We start from the raw sequence: 27,841 nt of genomic DNA, 5'->3' as shown, positions 1-27,841 counted from the left end.
CCGCTTGACCAATGAGACAAATGCACTTTAGGAATGCCAGATTATAGTTGCCATGTAAAGTAGCCAGACACATAAATAAACCAATTGCGGAGATACGTCTTGAATATAAAAGTCAACTGCATTTCATTAAGAAACTGTTTCTCCAAGACGGCTACAATGAGGAACCAGAGAGGTTTAAGAACAAACACCTGGAAAAGCAAGGATTGTGCTTTCCTTGACTCTGTAGCCAGATACTCACAGACCGCATTCCTGCTATCAACTGGCTTGTCCATTAGGAACCATTTGTCATAATCGAATGCCCTTAAGAAGGAGACTGACTCTGTGCACATATTCTCACTCTAACAAATAGTAAATAAATGTATTTAAATGCAAACAGAAGATCAGAGGAGACAACAGAGTGAAAAGTAATACAGGCAGGAAAGCCTGGTAATCCTGGCAATTTCCCCATCTAGTTTCCCCGTGTTCAGTGAAACAAATGACACTCAAATCAAGCTCTGCAAAACCACCTAGATTGAAACACACTATAACCACTAATAGCCGAGGTCTGAATACCAATTCAGTTATGTAATAAGTCAGATTTCACTATGACATCAAAGGTGCAAGGGTTGTGTCGAGCTCTTTCAACAGTCAAGCCTGTTTGACTGTTAATGCTACACTTACTCAAGAACCACCACACTCGCCAGCACAGATTGGTGGTGTCTTTGCAGCCAATACTCATGCATGATTGAGCAATTATTTCAGTGTAAAGAGACAACAGTGTAGTGTGCTCTGTGGCCATTGCTCTCCTTATGCACGCTCTTGGGACAATTAGTCATTTGGGTCAAATCGCTTGACATCTACCCCGTCTGGAGCCAGAGCAGTGACTCATTCGTAGATGATGAGAGCCACTGGGGTAAGCACCCTGAGCTGCAATATGCATCAGAAGCCCAAGGCCACATCACAACCCGGAGAAGATTGACTGAGTAAGAGGCTAGCCAGTGGCACAGAAGAAGTCACTGTTAGGAGAGCCAATGACCTCATATCCAGCCTGCAGACATCATCGTGGTGTAGTCGACACCTGAGAAGTATTGAATTATGGTAAATGGGGACATTACGTTGAGTGAAACGAATAATCAAAAGGGAGTTTTGATCTGTCCGCCTTTAAGGGGAAACTTAAAAAATTTTTGCATCATCCAGCGGAAACTCCCCAGCTATTAAAAAGGAGAAGCTCTGGGTGGCGGTAACGAGGAGGGAAGCCGAACATCGTTCATTTGCACGTACCGTTCACAGTGCAATGATACAAAGCCGGTTCAAAATTGGCAGGGAGAGCTATGCCATGTTATATTTTCCACTTTCTAAAAACACCTGTCCGTTATACAATTATGATGGATTAAAATTCTATTTTGACCAATTTTTTATTTTAAGTCATGATAAAAGGAGGGGAAAATCTGAAATGTGTTTCGTATGTTTGATTGGCGTAGCTTACATAATGAATTAACCAAATGATTTTTAATCTTTTATTATTTAGTCACCAAGATAACAATACTTGTTTTTAATTCATTTTGTATCCACTTTCAATAGGCACTGGTTTTGTAGATAGTGCTGAATCTTGTAAAATAAATGACATATATGGAAACAAGGAAAAACCAGAGGTGCTCAAAAATAACAGGTTACTAACATAGGCTACCATCAGCAGAGCACAGTGGATATTGCAATGCTAGGTTCAAAGAGGTACATGCATTCGCACAGTTTTAGGTTCCATGCTGTGTCCTCTCTACGATTATTTATGATCACCCCTGCATAATCTGTTTACACCAAGTTCCACTGAAGCTTAGAAAATCAATGACAAGCCTACGCTTCGCTTTACAAACCTCAGAACAAGACTGAGCAATATGTTCTCTCAAACTCCCTCTTCTGTGTATCATTAATGATCTGTTTATAAGTTGCCATAAAAGGTGCTGCTCTCTCGTACTCCTCTGGCTAGATCTGTATGTGAACGGCCTGCTCTATGGGTGTTACATCTGTTATCTGATATCTGATGTATCTGATGCTGCCAAGGCCTATCTGTGCTCTGCATCACATTGACACTGCATTCATGGTATGAAAACAGACAGAGGCCTGCACAGACTACATTTATGAAGCTGGAAAAATACAAATGAAATTAGGCAATTAACAAAGGGAATCTGCCTGAAGGAGCAAAGGAGGACAGAAAAGGGTGGGCGAAGAAGCAAACCAACCAAAATAGCAGTGAACAAGAAGCAGCGATGAAGGATTCATGGAGCTATGATACTATCAATACAGCTGTTCTGACCTGATACAACACCGGCAACCATTCCTGAATAAATGGCATGTATGCTGGTTACTTACTTGCCCAGGAATAGAATCTGATACAATCTTTCCCCCTGAAGCTTACAGGCTCTGTCGATAAAGGCGGCCATGCAAAAATAAAAAGATCTGTCATCGAGGGAGTGTTACTTCAGGGCTAGCCAGCCGGACTGTGGAGGAGAAGGCGACCAATGACATGGGCTGATAGTATCCTAGAATTACCAAAGGGCCAGTCACCTCTAATGGCTTTGCAATTTCATTTCTATGATGTGTACTGGGGGTTCTCTGTGATGACAAATCTTCACAGCACAAAGAGAATTGATGCACTATTGGTCAATCGCAACGTTGCCGTTTATTTGGCCGGAAGCAGGCTTTGTCACTCAAGCCAACAATCATCCTAAACAGAGCCATGAGACACATGCTGCAGTTACACATTGTAGTGTGCCAAGAAATCTCAAAGTCCCATATCACTGTTGATTTTTTTTTTCTGTTATTCCACCGACACAAATTTAGTCACATTACATTTTCTTTATTACAGTGTAAATGCTAAAGCTAAAATATGAACAAAGAAGAAAAATAAAATCGAACTGTGTCTTATCTGATGATCATCTTCCTAATTTTAAAGATATCAAAACATGCCTCACTCTTTGGGTTACAAAAGAAAAGAAAACATTTGACAAAAGACGAGTTGTGGGTGCTTAAAGGGAATCCTAATATTCCCAGCATGCCACTGGGCTTCTTTGTTGGCCCGCCTTGTTTATTGAAGCGTCACAAAAGCCTTTTTGAAGAATCTCTTTGATTTGGAAGTTGGTCAGTATACTTGTCAGCATTTGGGCAGCTCAGCTTGGTCCTCTACACTGCTGCGATGTATAGCACTTAGGAAGCAATGACAAAGGCCTTGCAAAAACACAACAGAGTCCATTTTATATTTAATTAGATGCAAAATGATTCATCTGCAGAAAACATGTTTACGACGTTGAAGAACTCTTCAACAGATTTAGCCGAGTTTCAAAGATCGAAACTTGCTTAATGAATATGTCATTTAAGGAAGGCAAGGGGAAGAACGGTAGCCTCGGGTTACTGTGACGGCGAGCACTGCATGTCCACTCCATGCAACAGCTGGCTTCCTCAGCATGACTCCAAAGCTAAACCTACAGGCTCCAGCTGACCTTTTCTAGCTTTTGATTTGTGTCATTCTCTTTTTCGTGTTGGCTTGAATGCCATCATTATCCATAATTGTCTTTAACTGCGCTTCACCATTTAATATCATTACAAGTGACAGGTGCAAAGCCTTTAATCAGCCTCTGGTTAGCATAGCCACTGCCCGGCTGTTAATCTGCGGACTCATGCCTGCTGTTGCGTTCGGTTTTCTATCATGCTAAGTATGGCCCTCTTAAAAGGTCGGTCCTTTAGACTCATTTAACTCTTCTGCCTAATCCTATTCCAAGTGAATTACTGTTATCAAACCAAACATATCTGTCTGGTGCAGTTATAACTGTATGCAGAGAGTCATACAGCTCTGTACACAAGGGCTTTGTGATTAAATACCACATTTAGTGGGTATTTTCACTTTCCCCAAAATACAGTATATTGACGAATAGTGGACCTTTTAAGTATAACCTTGGAACTCCTATTGCTGTGTGAAAACCAGATGCATAATGAACTATTCGCCATCTGTTGGATATACAATGTAATACTGTATCATGAAATGTACTTTATAGTTCCATGAATAGCACGCCCAACTTATTCCCTACTCAATGAGCACTTAACCGTAGCGCCTTTGTCTACCCACTGACCGACACAAAGAATGTAATGTAATGCTGTTACCCAATTTGCTATATAGTATTACAAATGCCACTTAACCCCTGTGTGTAAGTGCTCTGCTCTACAATGTAAGTTAAACAGGCAACAATCACTAACCCTGGCAGTGTAAGTCTGAGTATTGGTCGAGATATTACACTGGATATACATGTTCATTTTATTATACTGCACATGTCATTCATTTTTAAGTGATGTAAAAATGCCTGATACAGTGTCTCCAAAGGCACTTGTTCTGAGTCGTCAATGATCCTACAGAGAAGAGAGAGGTATAGTAAAAGAGAGAGGTAGAACCTGACTGGCTGCCACTGCAGCCACATCGGGGTGCTCCACCATCCCCCGCACCCATTACTCATATTATTATTTTCACTTACCGAAATGATTTAATTTCATCAGCAGCTTAATCAGGTTAACTGATTACCCAGCGCCACAGCATAGAGACACAGGCTTTAAGCAGGTCTGTGCATTGATACCACAGAGGGACTGCTGGGGGAGAGACAGGGTGAGCGAGCAAAAGAAACAGAGGTTAAGATTGGAAGCTAGAGAGAGAGAGAGAGAGAGAGAGAGAGAGAGAGAGAGAGAGAAAGAGAGAGAGATGATACATATAATGGAAGAGGATGAAGAATACTAATGGCCTGCTCTCTTTCACACACATAACTAGATGTTTAACTAATGGGCAGTCCCAGCTGCTGGCTATACAGAGAATACAGTTTAATTTGCCCTGCACCTACTGTTCCATTACACAGGCAGGCCAGAGAACAGAGAAGAGTAAGAGTGTAAAGAGGGAAGATCTGCAGTAAAGGGGGGAAACCACTGTATTTTGGGCAGTCTATTTTCTAGAATGCAGGTGTGCATGTATGGTCTATTCGTGTATATATTTATACTGGAATGACGAGAATAAATTTACAAACATGTATGTGTTTAAATCATTAACAGGAACTTGGTTGAGGCCCCAATCAGCATAAGGCAGCAAAGTTCCCCCAATTGTCCCCATAATAGATTTGTCAACAAAGTTCTAATTTGGAATACAGCCAAATGTATATCTTCAAACCAAACACAGTGTAAGTTTAAGAAATTTCAGAAACAAGCCTATCTTCATTGCATCTTTCTGTTACATTCAGACACATTCTATAGCCAATGGGGTTGTTTGAGAAATACACAGAGACAGACAGGGCAACAGTGACACAAAAAGATCCAGGGACAGAGAAGAATAGCAACACAAGGGAAATCTAATCACAGTGTCTCTGGCCCCAGCACCGATAGCCCTCTCTGGATAGCCATCTCAGCTGAATAATAGTTATTATACAGCAAGCACTCAACCTCTACGCCCCTGCTCTGTTCCCAGAAAGACGTCTGATGTCCCATTGGTATTCTCCACACCGTGTACATATAGCCACCAAGGGCAACATTTACATCCAAATCTCTGAAATACAACCCGAGAGGAAAAAGCCTGAAAGACCAGACGAGAGAAAGGAAAAGGACAGAGGAAAATAGTGACAAACGAAAAAAGTGAGACGGCAAGATTGAAAAGGGTGGGACATTGGAAGTAAGGCAGAAGTTTGCAGCATTGCTTATCGAACTGCGAAATGAGTTTGTTGGGTCAGCTTTCGGACCATATGATGGTATATTTAACTGTGTGATGATTATATACCCTGGAGGTCTCTGAGGCTGTTTCAGACTATTTTTACAAGTATTATATACTGTAAGGGTACTGTAATGCAGATGACACTTATCCTGTAAAAAAAGGGTCACCGCCTTGCTTTCCAAAGCAGCTCGGCATTCCATTAAGTGACCCTTGACTCTTGTGATTTAACCCTATTTTAAGTAGCTACACTGGGAAAATGTAAATACTGTATGTGAGTGACAAGACACTGACAATTCTAGCTGTTGGCAATTTGCAAATACTTTCCACACCACCTCCAATTCTGAATAACGCCCATATTAGGCCACATTCATAAAGCAGACAGCTTGTTTGCCAAAGAAAGAAAGACAGCGATAGCCGCCAAGAGGGGGATATTCTAGGGAGCAAATGGCGGCAACCAGCACAAGTAGCAGTCCCGACCACAGTTTTGTCAAATGTGAAAGCCAAAGGAATCGAAGAGAGGAATTGATGGTAAATACCAGGAACCAAACCATGAAAAGAAAAGTGTGTTTATAGATAAGAGAGGAAACATTAACAGATGACATCCTGCTTTTCAAGACGAAATGAAATAATAAATACTTCCTGCTTGGAATTATACCATGTTTAATCTTTTATCATGTATACACTTTTGTTTATAGAGTTGAAGACCCAGTGTTTATAAACCAACACACCACTTGGAGGATATATTTTCAAATAAACACAATGCTGCTGATCTGCTGGCCTTCTGGCCAATGAGCAGCTCCACTAGAGCGGGCGGGGTGAAGGGATTTCTCCTACGTTCTGGGGGATTGATCTGACAATCTTCCAGTCATCAAGCTTGCTTCGCTTACCTTTAGGCCAGCATCGGCCAGTTTGACCCATGCATTGCATGTACTGTACCTATTAAGATAATGACACTGGCCTGAGTTGCTGCACCATTGTCTGCACAGAGTCTCATTGGTGACCAGTTAAAAAATTGGAAGCAAAAACATGAAATCTTGACTCAAGATTTAAGATTTGAATTATATCAATATATTACTTTCATTGAAACGCATGAATCAAAAGAAACTGCACTGGAAATTGTTCCACACATTTTTTTCAATAGATTTTTTTGTTTTGTTATATAGCTGATGAAAAGGAGTTTTGACAATATCTTCATGACTGGCACTCTGTTTTTGCTCTATGGATTTAAATGCTGGAAGCCGGGACTAGTCTTCAATAGAAAAACATACAATACAGGCCGCTTCCCTGATGTGGTGAGCCACCGTGATAGACACAGCACAGACTAGAGAGACAAGTGATTGTCTAGGACAGCTCGGAAGATGCTCTGCTTGCAAGAAGAAGAGGTGGAACAAAAAAACAACATAAAAGGTAAAAAGAAAAAAAAGATTCTGTTTATCCATCTCAACCGTTGGAGGTTTATCGAGTTCCCTCCCCCTCTCTCTCATTCCCATGTCTTGTCAGGCTGCTGAGGCGTCTGGGGTAAGACAGGAGAACTCCAAGGGAGACAGGGGAGGAGGCCGGGGCCATTAAAGGAAATGCCTCATTGTGGAGAAACGTCAACCAGTCAGGTCTGGTTTAGGGGTGGGTGGCTTTGAGTGTGTGAGTGTGTGTCTATTCAAGTATGTGTGTGCAGCAGTGGGCACCTTGAAACCTGAAGTTAGACTAACACACGGTGTGTGTGGCGATGTTGCTGTACAAGCCGATCCAAATGGGCTTCTGCTGTTGAATTGTTCAAGAGTTGAGAGTGGTAGAGAATGCAATGCATGTCATCTCATTCAATCACAAGAACAGCGTAGCTTTATTCTCCTGAAATACAGTAAATAATATATATATATATATATATATACTTTAATTAAAAATATATATATATATACTGTATATATATATATATATATATATACATACATATATCATCACAGGTCCTCTTCTGAGGAAAACAAACTGATCTATTAAGGATGGTCATGTTTTTCTAAATCGGAGACCTAAATACCAGAGCTTATATGTGTGTACAGATGAAGACTCTGTACCCCTAACATGTGGAGCAAAGGCTTCTCTAAGCTTCCTAAACAACATTGGGCCAAAACAATAACGGATTTAGAGGGCTGAACTGCTGTACTGTGGCATTTCTGCCAAAGCAACTAATCTAACGCAAACAAAAACCCAAACTAGAAAACAAGACTGACAGTAATTGCAAAAGGCTTTGGAGGGGGGGGACTGGGGTGTGAGGTCTGGGGTGTGAGGTCTGAGGTGTGAGGTAATTGTCTGGGTGGGCCATTAGCTCAGTGCACTGAGCTACTAGAGACAGGTTTGGAGGCACCTTTGGTGCACAGATCAACAATTATGAGTATGTGGTGGCTGGAAGATGAGGGCCAGCAATAGAACTGCATGGTAATTGGCAAGTCACTTCAAGATACGGAGATGACACGCAGACATAGCCATTAGGTTCACAAGGGGAAGTGGGCCTTCACCAGGGAGAGACAAGTTGAACTATTGGACAAATAAGAAATTATTCACACAGAAATGTGATGCTTAAACAAATTTAAAGAGATGGATGTGACAGAAAATGTGTGTGTATGGGTTTGTGGCTCATGGATAGCATCTTCCAGCTGGCCTCTATTTCTTTCACACGCTTGTTCTCTATTGATCCGTCTGCGGTGGAGTACACCTTACATCTTACTCAGGACTGCAATGCTCTAACAATTATATAATGAAGTCTTGGGTTTTAAAATATTGAAATATTTTTCCTGATCATGCACTGTGTTGTATGATAGGAAATACTAATATTCCAACTTTTACTGCAGGAAGCATAGGCACGGCACTTGTGAAGCATGCAGGACTAGAAGTCAGTTCAAGTCTGCCGACCCTGCAGGGCCCACAGCATGACCTCCGTGTTGTACGACTTCAGTCACCTGGGCTGGTGGCTCATGTGTATGCATGAAGCTGGTGGTCCAGGCCGGATCCCTTTGCTCCTCTTTATGCATGAGTTGGGCCCCTCCAAGGGTCGTCAGTCACACTGTTTCCACAGGAACCGACTCGTTCTCCCAACTCTCATTTCATGCTTCAGTGTGGAGCACCTCCACTATTCTAGTCTGGATGGTTGATTTGGTCCCTGCAGACTTGTATTGCATTGATATTGAAGTTTTTATTACATTCCACTTGCTCATCCTTATATTTTAAATGTGTACTCTTCCAAAATGGGATTATTATTAATATTGATTTTTTAAATTGTGTTTTAATTGTCTAATCAGATTAATTAGAAACTGTTTTGGCAAGTAAATCCCATGTCCAATTGCATTGATATGAATATGTTAATGTACACATACTCAGAAGCACAGTAATTGTTGAATTGCAGAGGACTGATTAACATTTCATCAATCAATCATCGATCAGCCATCCAACAAAATCACCAAGACTCTTGAGACACATTTAATGAAATATGATGAAAAACATGATGCAAGAAATCTTAACACTAGTTTCAATCAAAGTTGACTTACATGGTAATTTTGGACATGGATCAATGGATATCATTGTTTTATTAATTGAGGCAAAGGAAATCAATTAAACACATTGTGATTAAATTAAAATGGATTTAAATTATTATGTAATATATATATATATTTATATATATATGTACACACACATACACACACACATAGCTTTACACTTGACCAAATATGAGAAATATATATTTAATATATATTATATATATATATTTAGTATATGTTATTGATTTGAATACTTTGCAACATTTATCAATGCTTTGGCACTATGTAGAGTGTTACATCAGGTCAGTAAATCAATTAGAATTTGAATTCATAGCCATGAGATAAAAAGGCATTCGGCATATTCTGGACTGTACAAAATGGACGGTGGCTATGGCAGTTTTATAAAATAAAATAAAAGACGATACAACTTACTTGATATGGGAGGAAACATAAGGGCATCTACTACCACAGGTCGAGGCACCAGGACAATCAGCCCTGTGAGTGCTTGTCATTGTAAAAGTCTCCCGGAGACACAGATTTTTCTATTTAGTCTCCTGGCCAACTCGTTGCTGTGACAAAGTATCTATTTATTTAAACTTTCTAGCCAGAAGTAAACAAATCAGCCAGACCCTTAATCCTCTTCTGCTCTCCATCTCCTTGCCGCTTCATCTCTTCCTTTTTGTTCGCCTTTCTACTCTACCCTAGTGTCTTATATTGGCTGTGGCCAGATGCCTAGCGTGGCCAAGGTCACTCTACTTGAGCAGGAATTATATGAAATTGATGGTGAAGGTTCAGGAGCCAGCCAACTCTGGCTAGAGGCAAGCTCCGTCCACTTATCCCGCTTCATCAGCACCACCGCTTTCTCTCTCCCTCTTTCACCTTTATCTTTCTTGCTACCACTCAGCTTGTGTCCCCCTTCTTCATCCTTCAATCACACATGATTACTGCATTACAGGTTCCGAGGATCAAAGGATTCAGAGGCCATAAACTCGCATCTGAGTGAATTTCCGCAAACTTTTTTTCTACAAGAGAGAAGAAGGCATACAAATGCCAATATGGAGGTATGAAGGAGGACAGGGGGAGAAAAAGGTCAAAGTTGTGTAGGAAGATCTTCCAAGATTAGAAAGGAAGTGCCAATGTCGCTGCAGGACAGCAAAGAAATACTTCTGAGGAAGAAACAACAAACTCTATAAACCTCTATGAGAGATCAGGGGCATGAGGGCCATCCATTTGGTCAACATCCGCCTATGTTTCTGTTGTTTGTGCCAAGCCTGTCCTCTACTACACACCAAGAGCACCAATAACAGCGAGAGAATCCCGACAAAGCACGAAGTAGAACCTCATAAGCACTATTACTTAATGAGTATGTCGAGACATTTGCTGCAGACATAATCCTTGTCAAATGTAAGAGAATAAGAAGAAGAAAAAAAGAAGGTAAAAAGCAGTTTTGATGTTATTGGGGTTGTTTTGCAAAAAGGAGAGCATACATTTGCAAGTGGAAAAAGGCGCCTCATGCAAGAATGGGTTGACTATGAGCAGGTAACCTGCACTCGTGGGTGCTACTCAGATGTATTATTTACTGGCGGAGGTGCTGAGTGGGAATGAAAATTGACTTGTTTGTCAGGGACAAGCTAGAGATAAGCAGTTGGCAAAAACAACCCAGAGAGTACATTGCATTAACGCAGCGTGGACTCGGTCATGTGAGGTATATTTTTGGGTCTCAGGCTCTGTTAGGAGAGTCATGCTGTCTTCTTTTTTTCACTCTTGTATTCAAAACTCTGCTTTCATATCTAGAGACCAGACTCAATGTCTTGAATCCAACAAAGTTCAACAAAAGTGCAACAATTCTTTGTATCTTAATTCAGCATTTCTAGTGTTTTCCTCTTTCTACCTTTTTGCTTTTCTATTCAGCTTCCTGCCACTCTTTTCTGCATTTTTCCTCCCCAATCTGTCTTGCTCTGGCTATAAGTGTATGAGACTAGTGGAAGGGGGCAAAGACCAGCTCAGAGGCAGGCGGTAAGGAAGAGGAAGAACAGCCAGATCTGTTGCTGATACTGCCAAGCTTATTCTTCACTGTCTCATTACAGGGTAGCCATTGTCTGCCTTCTGGCTCACTCTCTCTCTCTCTCTCTCTTACCTTGTCTCCTTTCTCTCCCCCCCCAACACACACACGCTCACACACACGCGCACACACACAGAAAGAAAGACTTAAAACACACCACAAACACTGTCACACAACTAACGTTGTCTCTTATACACATACACACTTCTGCTCATGTTTCACTATGTGTCTTATTAATTTTTCATCTAGCCTGTCTGATGGCCTGGGCTCACCTTTTCCTCTGAACACAAAATAAATAAGCATTCAACCCTTGAACACCAAAACAGCAGAGCGTCAGCACTACAAAGAGAAAAGCCAGGAGAAAAACCAAATGCAAAAGACAAATGTAAATGTTAGAAACAGAAAAAACATGCATCTGCAAAAAGTAAGTTTAAGAGTTTACTCTAACAACCCATATATTTGTGGGAAAATGTAAAAAATGTAGTTTTAAGAGGTTACAAAAACCCAAAGGGTCACAAATGGACTCCGGGGGAACATTTCACAAACCTAAATGTGTATTTGGTACTAGTTAGATACGCACAGGGAATACTGATGAAATGAATAGCAAGGAGGAGAAGTTCTTGTCATCTCTTTTCTCAAATTGTCTCTTCCTCTCGCTCATGACTTTTAAAATCTGAAACAATTTTGAAATGTGATTGCATCACACATACAAGGAGAAATCACACTTTTTTCTGAGCTCTGGTTGCAAACAAGAGAACACTAAAAGCTCTAAAGATCATAACAGTTCTTAACTTAACCTAATGTTATGTGAGGCTTACCGTTTTCAACCTTTCTTTCCTCCTCCTCTCTCCATCGGCTCCTTAGTATTGCTCATTTTAGCTGAGGTAGCATCCAAGTATTTGATTCATGTTTGTCAGTACGGCAAAAATATATATTCTTTGTGGACAAAAGGACTTGAGGGACTTAACAACCTCTGCCCGGTGTGTAGGATGCTCTGCAGCTTTGTGAAGAAATACGTCAGAATGTTTTTTTTTCTTTCATTTTCTGCAGTTGAAATCCACTTGATAAACGGCTGTATCACACACATGCACACGAGTGATTACATACAACAACCTCCAGCCTGCTGTCCACTCCAACAGGCTGTACTTTCTCCAGCAGGCACACACACACACACAACCCAGTGAAATACAAAAGAAAGACAGAAAAGAGAGAACAACTGTGCAAAAAATAGATAAAGGAGAGAGCCGAAAACATAATGGTGCAGATATTGCGGGAGAGAGAGAAAGAGAAAGGTACATCAAGGACAAAAAGCCAAGGTGAGGACAGGAAATAGAATGTCTTAAGGCTTGGCCTGGAGCCAGTACTGGTTGAAAGGTTGATTGGTCTCTGTTCCTTTAACTTTCCCTTCAGTTCTTCTTCCCTCCTGCTGCCGCACACTTTTTTGTTCCATCTCATCATTGCACTTCTGTCTGCCTCTCAGCCCCTTGTACCCCCTTCTTTCTCAGCCCTTCACCCATAAAAAAAGGTGTAAAAAATTCAATGGGCTTTATCAGTGCACAGACTGTTCATGTATCGGGATCCAGAAGCCTATTAAAACTCATCATTACCTGCTCCTTGACAGGCGAGCGGCCAATTAGCAGACATCCTGATCAAACAGTACGCGCGCTGCGACCCAACTCCCTCTGTGATACCCGAGCATGACCGGCACTGAGTGGCATGGGCCGAGTTATCAGTTCATTTAAAACCAGCAAAAGAAACGGAGCAGAAACAGAGCATGCAGCTCTTGTTGACCTGGATCCATGTGTGAGAAACCGAAACTCCACTTGCAAAAACAACATAATAAACCATGAAGTTGGGATACATTTCCTGTTAACATAGCTTGACATGGCTGAATCCAAATGGGAACGGTAACATATTCTCTTTGCCAACATTTGTAAAGTGAAAGCCGAGATCAAAGTCTGGTGTGCGTGAGATTGCATCCACCCTGACAGATGTTAGTTTTATATGTAAATGTTGCCCATCTGACATTTAGCCGTGTATACTCTACCTTAGAACAAATTATTCTCAAGCAGAAGCTTTCGCCAGAGAAAGAGGAGGAGAAGGGTTGAGGTTATGATGGGTTGGAGGCAAAACTAAAGAGCCCTTAAATATATATTAACTACATCTGTGCTGTGGATAACAACCAGACTGGCAAGTTGGCATTCACAGAGATGATGCAAGATGATTGGAACGTTTCGGGGGAGATTAAATGAGCGATGAGAAACAGAGAACGATACGTTTGTATTGGTTCCACCTGGTCGGGAGTGGAAAAAGAAAATGAGCAAAATGTGAGCATGACTGTGTGGGCGTGTGCACCTGTGCACGGCTACAAATGTAGGTCACGGCTAGGTTTGGTATCTAGCACTCAGTTAAAGCCAGACCAGAGAACTGATCTGTGTGTGTGTGTGTGTGTGTGTGTGTGTGTGTGCATGTGTGCCTGCTGGTTCAAACAGCCCAAACTGCAGATCCATGGCTTCATCACTGCAAGGTGTAAATCAACTAACGTGATTATTACTGTTTTAAGCCCAACTGTTATCTGAACGGTGGGTTTTCCAAACACACACATAGAAACATCATATTTGCAACTTCTTCAACAACAACAAAAAAGAATACCTGACCAAATCTCATCAACCATAGTTTTTGCTCGTTAGGAGCCATGGGGGAGATTTAATTTGCAACAGTAATCACAGGACTAGACTGCAGCAGTCTAAAATACGACCACACAAAGCTTAATAACTCCCTGTGATCTCCCAGCAACAGCATGAGCTGCCAGTATCTCAGTGGCAACTGGGATCCCGCCTTCCTTTTGACACTAAAACACAATCCCCAAAAAAACTGAAAAAGAATGTTCCCATGAAAAGAAAAACCCAGAGCAAGCTGCAAGTTGAGTCAGATCTCAAGAGTGTGCTTCATATGCTTGTCAGTCCCTCTCCAAGGACTCCCAGAGGACTGTGTGCAAGTCTTAGTGGAGCCAGATGGCCCCCATCTTAGGTATTCAGAGGCAGTGGAGCAAGGAGGTGTCACAGTCAATCCTAAATGCATTCTTCCATTGCCACCAACAAAAACATCCACGCACACACACACAAACACAGACGACAGAAGACAGTGGGGGGGGGGGGGGGGGGGGGGGTGGGGGGAGATAAACTATAAAGTTTATCCTGTCTGTAATGTCTTTTGTATGAATAAATGTCTGTGGATTAGTTAAGTATTTGCATGTTTCATAATGTCTGTATTCTGCAATGTGTACATGTTGTTGTAGCTGTAAGTTAGTGAAAGCACAGTCAGTGTTGAAGGTGGCATGTGTGTGTGTGTGTGTGTGTGTGTGTGTGTCTTCGCTGTGTGTGTGCATATCTTTATCAATGTGCATGTGTTCATTTTCCTTGTCAATTTATTTTAGATTATTTTGCGCTATGACAAAAAAGAAATGGTGGACTGTACGCTCCTGTGTGTGTATGTGTGTGCTCGTGAACAGTGACTATGCATATACACATATGGACTGCAGCCATTTTGAGGGACGAGGGATTCTTGTTCTTATTCATATTGGAATATTAATGAGAATTTATGGATTCAGGGAGTTTTATGATCGTTTGAGAGTAAGCATTAAAATGACTTTCTCTACATTAAATTATTCATGAATGTTTTTTTTAGTGTCCCGTTTATGTGTTTGCAGATCTAAAAACCATATCTTGTTTTAAGAAAGCTGGATAAGCCCTTATCCTGAACATGAGAAACCTCAGCTGGAGAACTCCGAAAGGAACCAGGATACTGTTGCATGTATACGCCTCATTTTGGTTATTGAGCGCCACCAAACTACCTGTGCAGGTACCTGCTTCAGCCAAATGATGTAACAGAAATACAAACAATGGCGACGGCAAAAGCACCTCAATCTTGGAGCGGAGAAGAAATAAGCCATTAAATTGTCAAGTGGTAGTAAATGTATAGTGTAGTGATTAGTTGCTCTCATCGCGGGTTGTTTTTTGTAAATATCACAGCGCCTGCGTGAATAAAACACAGTTACTAATATGTATCATCTATACGGGGATATGAATAACCCAATTACTCTGTGCTCATGTAAACATTCAATCCAGAATATGATCAGCAGCGGGATAAGCCTCATAATGTAAAAAGAGGCATTGTCGTATAAGCCATGCATGTTTGTTACTGGGCGCGCGTGTGCACTGGGCTGGATTTCCTCACAAATGCGGGCCACGGCTCTCTGGCCAAGTCAGCCATCGTGGCGACCCATTTTCTGCCTCTCCAGATCCCACACCACAACTCCTCTGTTTACTGTGGATGTGTCCCTTGTGCCTTGTCCCATATCCCATAATCCTTTGACCCTGTTCCAAGAACCCAGGTTCGGCTATTGTCCTCCTCACCTGTTCTACATTGCCAATCATCCACAACACCCCTATTTGTCTCCCTTCATCTTTGGCCAACGTTTCTCATTTTTTTCCCCCTATTTTTTCCTCTTGTTTGCTCTACTTACATCTCTACTTGCATTTTCTCCACACATTCATCCTCATTAATATTCTTACTTTCTACTTTCTACACTTTCTACTATTTTCTATTCTTCTCTCTATATCTTTTCCTATCTCCTTCTTAATGGGTTAATATACAGGGGGACCCGACCTCATTAAACGTGGAAAACAGAGCGAGCTCGTCTCGCACCTCCAACCCCCATCATCACACTCTCATCCAGCCTTCAGTGCCGGGTCGTGCCCGGGCCTGAGAGATGCTGTCTTCCTTTGGGCTCTCGAGGGAACCTTGTGGAGCTGATTCCAATAACTTTTCATTTTCCTCCTGCTCCTGTGCACCACCCTGGGTTTGCCCTGTGCGCTTTCACACAACTGCACACACTGAGGTGCACATGCTTGGGCTTGTAGTTTCAAATGTGGTCTGCTTGTCCTTTGTTTTTTACTTCCAGTCGGTCTGTATGTATCCACTCTTTCTTTGTAAAGGACTTTCTGGACATCATTTTCACAGTACCCCATAAATACATTGGGTTTTGACTGTGAATAGCATGTTTTTAATGAACATGATTTAATGTCATTGTTTTAGGCAGGCTACACACATGATCCTGCAAGGACATTTTAGAGTCAAGGATCCAAGAAATAGATCAGAGCAGATAAGAGTGAGATCATCAGCATCAGGAGTCCTGAAGCACAGCACCGAACTGCTACCTGCTCACTCAATGTACATCAATGTACATACTGGCATGAGAAGACTTGTCAAACATGGGAACGCACATGTCATTTCAAATTTTAAGTAATCCAAATTGCACATCAAGTTTTGAAGGGCACCTGAGGCACTCACACCCCCTGGCACCCAACAGCATGCTTCCAGGGTGGGTGTGGGTGTGTGTGGGGGGGGGGGGGGGGGGGAGTTGTTGCTAACAATAACTAACACAGGATGCTGGGCCAGGCTTCCAATCCCTGGTCCAACACCCCACCCCACCACACTGCCTGTGGATTTGACAGCCAAGAAGGCCTAGCTCGTGTGCTGCCTGCCAGCCAGCAATAGCTCAGCTTCATCCAACCCTGGAAACATGGCAGATGGCGGCAGGAGAGAACAGAAGAGAAGACATTTTGTGTGTGTGTGTGTGTGTGTGTGTGTCTTATGTGAGACAGACAGAGACAGGTAGAACGAAGAAAGCGGGAGTATGCGACCACATGCTTGCTTGCTTATGATGCCTTCCTCTATGTCCTCTAAGCTAGAGCTAAACAAATTGTATAATATCTTTGCTGTCAATCAATAATAGGTCTGCAAAGTTATTTTATACCTGTTTATCTCTGAAAATGTGTCTGTGGGCGTCTCCAAACTGACTGTATGCGGGTGACCAATCAATCTCTTTTTTCAGATCTTATGGGTTTTCATTATGTGCAAATAGAGGTTCAGCTCCTCCATGAATGGACAGTTGATTATTTCCATCAAATTGATGGATCCTTGATGAACAGCCTTCACACTCTCCATTTGCTGGAAGTGAGTACGAGTCTATTTTAGGCTGTGACATGCATCTGCACAAAAGCTTTCAGGGATAATTCTCCACATTTACACATGTATTCATTAAGCTTTTCTCGTGATGGTTCATGTAACTGATTTAGCTTTTTTAATAGTATTACTACATTAAAGCTTGTATAGATCATAGCACACGCACAAAAAAACATTCTTTGTATGTTTAATATGCCAAAATCTAATAAAATAACATCAGTAGTAGAGCCTTGTCTGCGGAACAGCATTTACAGGTTAAGCCAAAATGGCTTACCGGACAAATACTAGAAACTCCAAGGAAAGGACAGCCCTAAAACACTCTCACTCCTGTACAAAAGCTCCAAGGCAAGATGTCATCATAAAAAACTTGAGGAGCACACGGACGTCCACTTTAATTATCTATTTTGTAGTTACCCCTCTGCACTCTGTTTCATAATGCAGGACTCACCTCGGATGATGGACAGCTTGGCATTGACAGTAATCTCCGCCTCGCTGTTCTCAGCAACGCATTCGTAGATGTTCTCGTCACGCGGCGCTCGGAGAGGCTGGATTCTGAGTACGGCACCGGCACCCTCGTCAAACTCAATGGTCTGTTGGGCAGAGTCGAGAACAAGGTCAGAACAAGGTCAGATGAGACAGTTATGAACTTAACTTGGTATTAGAATAGAGCGCTAGGGCTAAATATTTCTTGATAAGTTAACTAAGAAGTCAGTTTCTCACAATTGATCAGAAATCAAAGACACATTAAAATGAGTTACAAAAAGATATCCTTAGTTACCCTTGAGTGAGATAACAAGGAAAAGCACAGTAGGCTACAAGTAAAGTAGCACATGCTAAGTGGCTGCTCACTGCTAATACGAGCACTGTGTGCTGTGCTATGTACAATGTGGGACAATGAACACTTGATTTGCTTTGACAATCCAACTCAGCCCCATATTTTTGTGTGTGATGTGCTCTCTTTTCATGTTTTCATCTCTGTAATTATGCCCTTTGTTCTCTGTAAAGCCCGTTGTTGAACGTGCTTCTTAAAAGCTAAATCTGACAACACTCATGCAACATGTGCTGAGAATATTGAGTCGAGAAAAGCTGTAGTTATGATTTAAAAAAAAGACTTCGAAAAGGATTCATTTAATATACTTTGAGTTAACATCAGACATTTTCCGCTAATTCTCCAATGAAATCCTTTTGATCAAAGGTGTTTTGTGTCCACCGAGTCACGGTTCAAATGTGTGTATCATTCAAGTAAACATGGCAAAGTGCAGTATTAATCTACATCGTGTTTTACCTGGCTGGACATCAGCATTGAGATGTTTAAAATGTCAAGATCAATAATGTATGTCTGAAATAATCTGAACAGGTTTTTACCTTTCGATTAATCAATCAAAACTAATTCAAGAATCTCCTCATTACAAACAGTAGCACGATTTTAATAGGGACCTTTTAAATGTGTCTATATTTAAAAATGCGATGCGAGTGGCCAACATCTGAAGAGCCGCAGGGTTAATCCTTAAAAACACACCAACAGCCATGTATCCTGCAGCAAGATACAGAAACAAAAGGCGTTGGTCAATGGCAAGAATTTAAATGGTGGCCTTTGTGAACCAATTATTCCTTTCTTTTAATGCAGCCAGTCAGATTCGGGTTGGATGAAAAGTTTGCGGTGTGTTGGTCAGCCTGTCTGCCAGTCTCACGGCAAACCTACTCTTCCAACATCGATCGTTCCTTAGAGGAGTTTACGCCACCTCAACGAAGGGTTCAGTGCAAAGCGAGACTTTGTGATACAAGAAAGAAAAAAACAAGTCTTGAGCAGCCCTGCTGCTCCACTGCTGCACATCTCCGGGCTGAGCCACTAATTAGGCTAAAAACACTGCAGAGCATGGCATCTTGATCGATATCAAAGCAGCTGTCGAGAGGGAAGAACAGGGGGGGAAAAAACTCATAACTACTTCAAAACCCCTTTGCACATTTTTTATTTCTGCTAAACGGAGGAAGAGAAGCGTCCGTTCTGGCGGGCTCCTCCACGCCCTTGGCTTTGTTTCCCACTTAGCATGCAGAAGAAAGGAACGTAGGAACACAACTTGTCTTTTTATTTTGTCCTCTGTTGAGATGCCGCTGCTCCCCCCGTTGATGTTGTTGTACATTTCATGCTTTCCTAGCCCCCTCCCATGTGGTTGTCTCCATGCTGCAGTGTGTGCATGTCTGTCTCTGTGCGCTGCCGACGTTAACGAAAGCAACTTTTTAATTAAGAGACACTGAGCATCAATCAAGACTTTTAGAGATGCCATCTGGGACGCCTGCCGAGAACTGAACAACAAACATCATGAATAACGCACACACACGCGCATTCACACAGACGCTATGCAGGAAAGGAACCAGCGCTGGAAACAAGAAAGTGACAACAGAGACAAAGTCATTCAACTGCAAAGTGGACCGAGAGGGAGGAATGGGAGGGCTCTGCATCGCGTTACTGGGCGACTGTAGCCACTGGTGGACCTGCGCAGGGCTCAGAGATTAGAGAGGCCTGTCCATGAAAAGGCTGGACTGTTGTTCAGAACTATTTGTGAAAAGTGTGGGTGAAGAACGCAAACAAAAACATGTTTTGTGTTTTCTAACACCTCAGTGGGAACCCAAAAAGACTGTTCTTGTAATGTGAAGGTAGTGCAGGGCAGCGTGGAGAAAAAAAAGTGTTGGAAAATAAAGAGGGCTATATTAGTTTTTCCTCCTAATCTAGTGTTGCATGATATTTCAGCGAATAAAGCCCCCCCCCCCCCCCCCCCCGTAGCGCTCCTCGACTCACCTCTATACGCTGGGAGTTGACCTTCTTGCCTTTCTTGTTCCAGCTGACCCTCGGCTTGGGGTCGCCTGTCGCCTGGCACACAAAGGAGACCACGCCCCCTGAGACGCCAATCTGGTCAACGGGGACTTTAGTGAACCGTGGTGATGCTGGGGAAGACAAGGATACAGAGAGAGAGAGAGAGAGAGAGAGAGAGACATTAGCACGAGCCAGAAGACGGATGTTACACCACCTGTCGCTACCTCAGCGCCAGATAAGTATGATTACACTTCCGAAAAGACTGACCTCCAAATGCCTATTTCTAAACACAGATATACGCGTGCACGTCTTTGTGATGTCACACAATCCCACACTTTCCTATCTCCAACCCCCTCTGCATCTTGTTCTCACTCTGCACCACGCACCCACACTGTTGTTCAGTCTTGGATAAGTAATGGGCGACAGCCAGGTTCAGCTTTGGAGAGGCACAAAATAAATAGATAGACAGACATTCAGAACAGACAAACAAACAGACCGATAGCTCACCATCTAACCATTGTGATATATCGACTTCAAGTGTCGCTGCTTTCCCCCCCCCCCCCCCAGCCACTGGAACACACTTTCTTCCCGGATCACCCGCTGCAGCACACACTTGGGTTGAGTTAAAGAAAGGTGCCTTTCCCTAGCTGTGTAATTCTCATGACACCGTTAATTTATATGTTGATCTTGTGCCAAGGTGCTGATGGTTAGTAGCTCAAAGATCTCTCCATAGGGAAAATGGAATCTGGATATTATCAGCACAGTCGCAAACCCTAAGAAAAAAGCTTTATGAAGATGAGGCAATACATGTGGAGTTTTGTTTTGCATTTGACATTATTGTAACAGTTTGAGACTGTTATTAAGTATTTAACTGACAAACCCACAAGCATTGGTTTAATTCTCACTTGGACCATGAAAATATTGTTGCAGTCATAGAACTGAGACACTTTGTTCAAACTGTCCTTCAAAAAAAAGTAATTTTGGTGCCTTTGGTGCAGATTCTTTGCTCATGTCTTAGTTGCAGAGGGTTCAAAACAACAAGCCTGAAAGAAATAGAGAGAGGAGAAAAAAAACAGATTCTCCTGGGGAACTCGTTAAATCGGAATCATACAGATATGTGAGAATGATCAAACGGCTAGCGCATAACGTCAAATTAATAATTAAGGGACCATAGGCCGACACCGGTCTCCAGGCACTACTAAACACATATGAAGGAGAGTTCCTGCATATATTATTGAGTAAGGAGCGATAGAGAGTGGATATTTAGAGAGAACGAGGCAAAGAGAAATAGTGTAGGACAAGGGAAATGAAAAGAAGAAGGGTGAGTGTACTGCTTCAGGAAAGCGGAGGCACCGCATGCAAAGTTCATCTCAACGCCTCCAACTAACAAGCCAAATATCCATGACGCAAATATTACACCAGAATACACACACTGGTTTAACTAGCGGTTGGTGGCTGGTTAATCTCAAAAGCAGTTTTCACAATTTCCTCTACCGGCTGGATTTCTTCAAGAAGAAGAGGCTTTCGAAAAGATGGACGTCATCACAAATTGATATCATACATGTGTTTCTGCCCTGCGTACAAGTGAGTGAGGCACAGTTAACCTGGATGTTACAAGTGTAGATGACTGGGATTGCAATATTATCCCTGAAAGCAAGAATATGTGCTGTCCATGGTTAAATTAAGGTAAAGAAATGCTATATTTAAAAGAACTGACAATGGTCAGCAGCCAGTTACTCACCTGCAGATGAGCTGAGCTACTCTTATCTTATCTTATCGTGTTTAGAATTCTGTCACCTTTTTTTAATCTTATCTCTTGGGTAATTTGGGGCATATGCAGCTCGAGGAATAAAGTGTGACACTATAGAATGCCAGGATTAAAATGTATGACTCCCAATGTGCACACAGCATTTTAATTAAAGTTCTACCTTCATTGCATATGTGAATTAAATTGGCATATGATAAAATATATTTCTGATAGGCTGTGCATGTTGGACATAAATAAATCTGCAAAATGAAACTCTTCAACTTCAAAAAGATTGCTGGCAATCACGTTGATGCTGTAAATATTGATTAATGGCCCTCTAATGAAAGTGTACATTTCTTAGCCCCTTCAAATCTTACGCTAAAAAAATATACCCCTCATGCACTGGAAAGGTTTCATACCAGAATGTATAACGTTTAAGGTTGATTTTCTAAATCCTCATTCTTACCTGTTTCGATGAACTTATCCTTTTTGATTACTGTATTTCAACAAAAAAAGCAAGTATCTAAAAGAGCCCCATTTTTTAAAATGATATGTAATATCAGTAATAATAATAAGAAGAAGAAGAAGAATATTACAAATTGAACATAAGAAATGTTGATCTTCCAAACATGTCCAACATTGGAGCATTAGCTGAAGAGGAGTTCTCAACCTGTTGCTTATTGTTTAAATGCATCATTAGGGCGTTTCTGATAAGAGTATACATGTCAAAGATTACCAAGCAAATTACAGATAGAAAGTAAACGAAATCATCTACTCTATATTTTACAGCAGTATATTTATAATGAAGGTTGTGTAAGGGATATGAGCACGGCTCACATAAAGGAATAGGCCAACTTGTCTGTTGCATACAACGATCCCTCTTGGCATTTTACAATCTCAATTTCCATTCAGAAACTGCACAACGCAGCTTGACACAACACAGCTCCTCTGCAGTTGACCTCGCCTTACAATGTGCCCTCTGCCGAGGGAGAAAAGGGATTTACACAGAGCGGGCCTGTGGCAGAGGTTCTGTTGAAGGCCAGCGCTCTTTGATGGGTTTTCTCTTGGACCATTCGACATTTCCACCCATTCACCTTCTCCCTCTTCTTTCCTCTTCTTCACCGGATGAGAGGGATGTACAGCCGAACGAATAGACCAGCCCGCATGTCAGTCTGAATGGAACTGCGAACAGATTCAGGAACTTCTCATATTGCACTGAGTATAGTTTTCAACATTATGTCGGGAAGTTTTAAAGAAAGCTAAGGAGCTACCAGGGAACAAAATTGCCGAAATATAGAGTTTGACAAAGAGGAGGAGTGCAGGAGGAGGTGGAGGGTCAGTAGAAAAGAGAAAGCTAGAAGAGGAGAGGAGATGCCAGGGACTAGAGGAGATGTTGTGAAACTGTTTAAGGACTGTCTCTTTAGTGGTGCTGTGTGCAGCATCAATATAAAATATATATATATATATATGATATATATATATATATATATATATATATATATATATATATATATATATATAAAAAATAATTGCCATAAAACATGTTTATTGAAGAACTGCTCTCCTCTACATGTCATGTGCTGTGGTGAGGTTTAGGGTTAGTAATTGTGTGATGGACTATCTAGTGGACTTCATCTGCAATAAGTACCATATTATATCTCATTCTAAAGGCTGGCAGCCTTTTTTATTTACAGTAATTGTATCATTACCTGAATCCATTTTTGGAATAATGGTACATTTAGCCCCTTTACTCATCATCTTTAGGTCTACTGAGTAAAAGTCAAAGATGTACAATTTAACGTGTGAAACTATAACATATATTTCCATTCTCCAGGACTATAAAACATACTTTAGAATCTCCTCTGCGCATATACCAAGAACATGGAGGTTTGATTCCCACCAGTGCAACATATTTTAAAAATGTACACGATTCTTTTGCTGTAAGATACCTTGTATAAAGGTCTCCATCAAACAGTGTGCTTTATGTTACCATAGATGACATTGAAAGAACATTGCGCCTGCAGTGGCCATTTGTCCTTTCCACCTACGTATCTCTCTATTCCCCGAGCTTCTCTCAGACAGACTGAGGTCCGTCAGTGCCCAGATAAGCACACAAGACCCATCTTTTATCTGCCTGGCAGGGGAACATGGCCCGAGCTAAAATAACCAGCAATGGGGGCCCAGCTATCTTCACAAGGCGCTGAGAATAGAACCGATCCATGTTTAGCTAATACAGCTACCACCCGCGACTGGCCGCTACCTCTGTTGGACCTGATAACATGGAAAACACCAGCACTGTGATTATAGAGTGGTGGAAAGTGGGAGGTGGGTATGTGAATGTGAGACAGCTCCATTTACACTTCCTTTTTGTTGTCGTTTGGTAGAGGGGGTGTAAGAGGAGAGATGGAACTGGTTTTATGACTAATACAGTAATTGACGGAGAAAAGCTTCTTGGGTCATAAATAGGGGCCATTATCCACTGAATTAGCAAAGTGGGAGACAAAATGATGCACAGCCATTTAGTGATTTGCGGGGAAAGGCAGAGAATTGGAGAAGGCACTATCCATCTTGCTACAAATGGGTATATTTCACAACACATGGAGACCTTTTCTCCAGCAATGTCTGAAAAGAACATTTGGTACTATTCATTAGTGGTGACACAACAAGCAAACTAATAACACTTTCTCCTGCCAATCATGTGGCAGTCTGGTAAGAGGGTGTGGTTAGTTAGGTTGATGATGCAGATGGAAATGATATCAATTTACTTCGCTTTTCTTTTTTTTTTTTTACTGTTGTGAGAGTAGTTGCTCTGGATACAAGCAACAAGTCAAAAGTGTATAACCTATTCCATATATTTTCATCCCACTCTTGGCCACTTTATCTCAACAGACAATCTGCTGCCTGTGTCTTTTTTAGTATGTTTCAAAGTGGAAAAGAGCAACGTGAACGCCTGATTTAAAGTTGATTTACTCATTAATCCTGGCTGAGATTAAACTTAATTTTCATATTAGTCAAACAGCAGACACATGACACACACACACACACACGCACTGTCAAGAATGACAGACTGGGGGAAAAAAGAACAACCAATGACTGAGGAGGGAAGCAATTTGGCATCCCAAAATGTTCAAGTTTCTTTTCATTATCCACTAAATCCAATTGGAACTTTGGACATGTTTTACTGATTTAATATGATTTACTTTGAGTCATTTCTAAAGGTCAGTAGTAAAAGATCAAGTCCAATGGACTAGCAGAGATGTTGCTGATGTTGAACTACAGCAATGTGGACCTCTGAGGTGTAGAGATTTAACTAGCTTGCAGTATCCACCAAAGAGTTATCCAAACGACTCAGCAGGCCGCCAAGCTGCTGGAGCTGCCTGTCCGTCAATCCTGGACCTGACTTAAAACCCTCAAAGCCTTTATCGGGACACACACACACACACACACACACACACACAGGTACACAAATGGAGGGATGGAGGGATGACAGACAGAGATATAGAGAGATATATATGGATTCAACCAAACGTCGATGCATTAAACAGCACACACACAAACACACGTACAAATAGATTTGCGCACTTTGTCTCTCTAGATCACACACACCCTACAACCCTAAACAACCAAGGCCCATCAATCAGGACCAATTCGCGCAGGCTGTCTGAGCAAGCGCCATTGCCATGGAAACCATGCCTTTACTCTAAAGCCGTCATGTTTTGTCTTGTCTGGAGGTTTTCACACACAATCCCTGCCAACGTAGACCAGCAGACTCCTGCAAAAACTTGAACTATGCAAGAAAGAGAGAAGGGGGGAAAAGAAGTTGGTCAGTCTGTCGCCATTTTCTGAAAATATCTGACGTGAGGTGTGAATTTCTAAAGCTGCTTGAATGTATGCTTGATAAAACTAGAATTCCCACCTCCCTGCTGTAAGTCTTTGCCAACCAGTCGTGTTGCAGTTTAAATTAATGTCAGTCCAAAATGACCTTTGACCGCCAAATCATTCAACATTGAGTTCAAGTGGACAATTGTGCCAAATTTGAGGAAATTCGCTCAAAGAGTTATCGCTTAAACAAGAGCGGGTCGGACATGAGGTCACAATGACCTTGACATTTGACCACCAAAATTGAATCAGTTCATCCTCGAGTTCAGGTGGACCATCCATCCGATTCATTCTCCGAACTGGACAACCCGAAAACAGAATGCCTCTGACCACGACTGTTGCTGGCTCAGAAGCAAAAAAGCCTGTCTGAACTAATCTCGGATGTAGCCATATTCCACAGAGCATGTTGGGGTCAGTCTCCATTCCTGTGTAACCCTCACTTTGGATGTGCAAGCTTGGTTAATGAAACAGTTGCTTTTCCAATTAATATAAGCAAGAAAGGCTAATTGGGATTTGCTCTTGGGGCCGCTGGGGTGCTCAGCAGTTGTGAATATGATTCACAAGGCAAGTTTATGCTGCCTTGACTGTACAGGCAATTCCTGAAGTGGAAAATTGTCCATCTTGTGTCAAATAGTGTCTTAAAATTATATTTTCCGTTCAAAGATTGAATCGTTCAATTACGAAGCTATTATTAGATTTTTGTTGTTTTTATTTTTTTTAACACATATCACCTTTAAATGTATTGTCAAATATTTCAAGACAATTCTTAAAACTATTGATTTTCACTGCCAAGAAACTACATTATTGTGACTTCATTAGTAAATGTATTCACTTGAGAAAATATAATGCAACGAGTAAAGACGTGATGTTTTTGTGCAAACCCTTCCCCATTGTATCATACAGTGTGCCATCTATGTCGACACTCCAAGCTAACTCGTAGGGCTCGAGCTTTGCAGTCCATTAGGGACTTGTGGCAGAATGTGGGAACCCAGTATACAATAAGTTCTAGAGTATTAGTACCCAGAGGTGAAAAAACGTTGCCCGACCACACTGCTGTTAAAGCAAAGCTGCATTTCTAAAAAGAGTGGCAAACTCCTAATATGCACAAATTGGTCCCATTGAAACCATTGAAGCCTTTAGAAAAAAGTGAAACACACCAAGTACCCTTCCACCCATTGGAAATAAATAGGCTCAATTCCTCAGGGAGCGAGGAAAGAGAAATTAAGCTTAAGTGTGTGTCTGATTTCAAAATAGCCACAGAGCACACAGAGGAGGTGGAATGGGAACAATTTTGTGTCATTTAGAAACTCACTTGAGACAACTGACACTTGTTGGCAACCTCCAATTGCATAAAGTGTTATAGGTCACATCAAAACAAAGGACAGGAATGAAGAAAATAGAGAGACCCAACAATCAAATATCCCTCCAATGAAAATAAAGCACAATAAAAAAAAGCACACTATTCAAATCCAAGTGAGGCTATAAACAAAGAATAGTCTCCACCTGTGCAGTCTGAGAAAGAAGGTATGAAAAAGCATCGGCCCCAACAGTCAGGCATCGAGGCATATCTTTCTTTGTGAGAGGTTTCAGAAACCTTTGAAGATCTAAACTTGCTCATCAAAGCATCGACTGCATTACAATTTTAAAAGCCACCTTGGTGGTGTGTTGAATTCCTCGCTGCTGGAAGAATAACAAACAGAGCGATAGCGCCTTTCACTCGTGTCAATCACTCGCATTGTTCTGTCAAACTGAGTTCATATAACATTGCTCAAACTACTGGGGCATGTGACTGAAAAAAAAAAGATGATGACAAGAAAGAAGAGATATAAGTACAGCTGTTCCATCTTTTATGCTGACAAACACTGTGCTTACGGAGGTATATTTAAAGAACTTAAATGACATTACATTTCTTGTCAACGCCATTCAGTACGGTAAAAACATGTTGACATGAACAGCAAGCAAACACGTTGACCTCACGTGCACCTGCAGCTCACATCAGAGAGCTGGGGACTTTAAAGTGAATCTAAAATCAAAGTTTAAGATCTTTCCAAAGAACACTTAACACGAGGGTAAAGATTGTTTC

General features: G+C 41.6%; 1 protein-coding gene across 1 annotated transcript in view; it reads right to left on the bottom strand.

The window, feature by feature from the left end:
* ptprsa (protein tyrosine phosphatase receptor type Sa) overlaps positions 1-27,841 on the bottom strand; it is a 219,687-nt gene that overhangs the window by 87,000 nt on the left and 104,846 nt on the right. The window contains exons 3-4 of the mRNA XM_034530398.1: positions 20,118-20,263; positions 17,769-17,910 (exon numbers count right to left, since the gene is read on the bottom strand). Coding sequence (XP_034386289.1) covers positions 17,769-17,910; positions 20,118-20,263 — 288 coding nt within the window. The remainder of the gene's footprint in view (positions 1-17,768; positions 17,911-20,117; positions 20,264-27,841) is intronic.

The sequence above is a fragment of the Cyclopterus lumpus genome, chromosome 4, assembly GCF_009769545.1.
Source record: "Cyclopterus lumpus isolate fCycLum1 chromosome 4, fCycLum1.pri, whole genome shotgun sequence".
Lineage (NCBI taxonomy): Eukaryota > Metazoa > Chordata > Actinopteri > Perciformes > Cyclopteridae > Cyclopterus > Cyclopterus lumpus.
The sequence above is the reverse complement of the archived record's forward strand: the minus strand, read 5'-3'. Positions and strand labels throughout refer to the sequence as shown.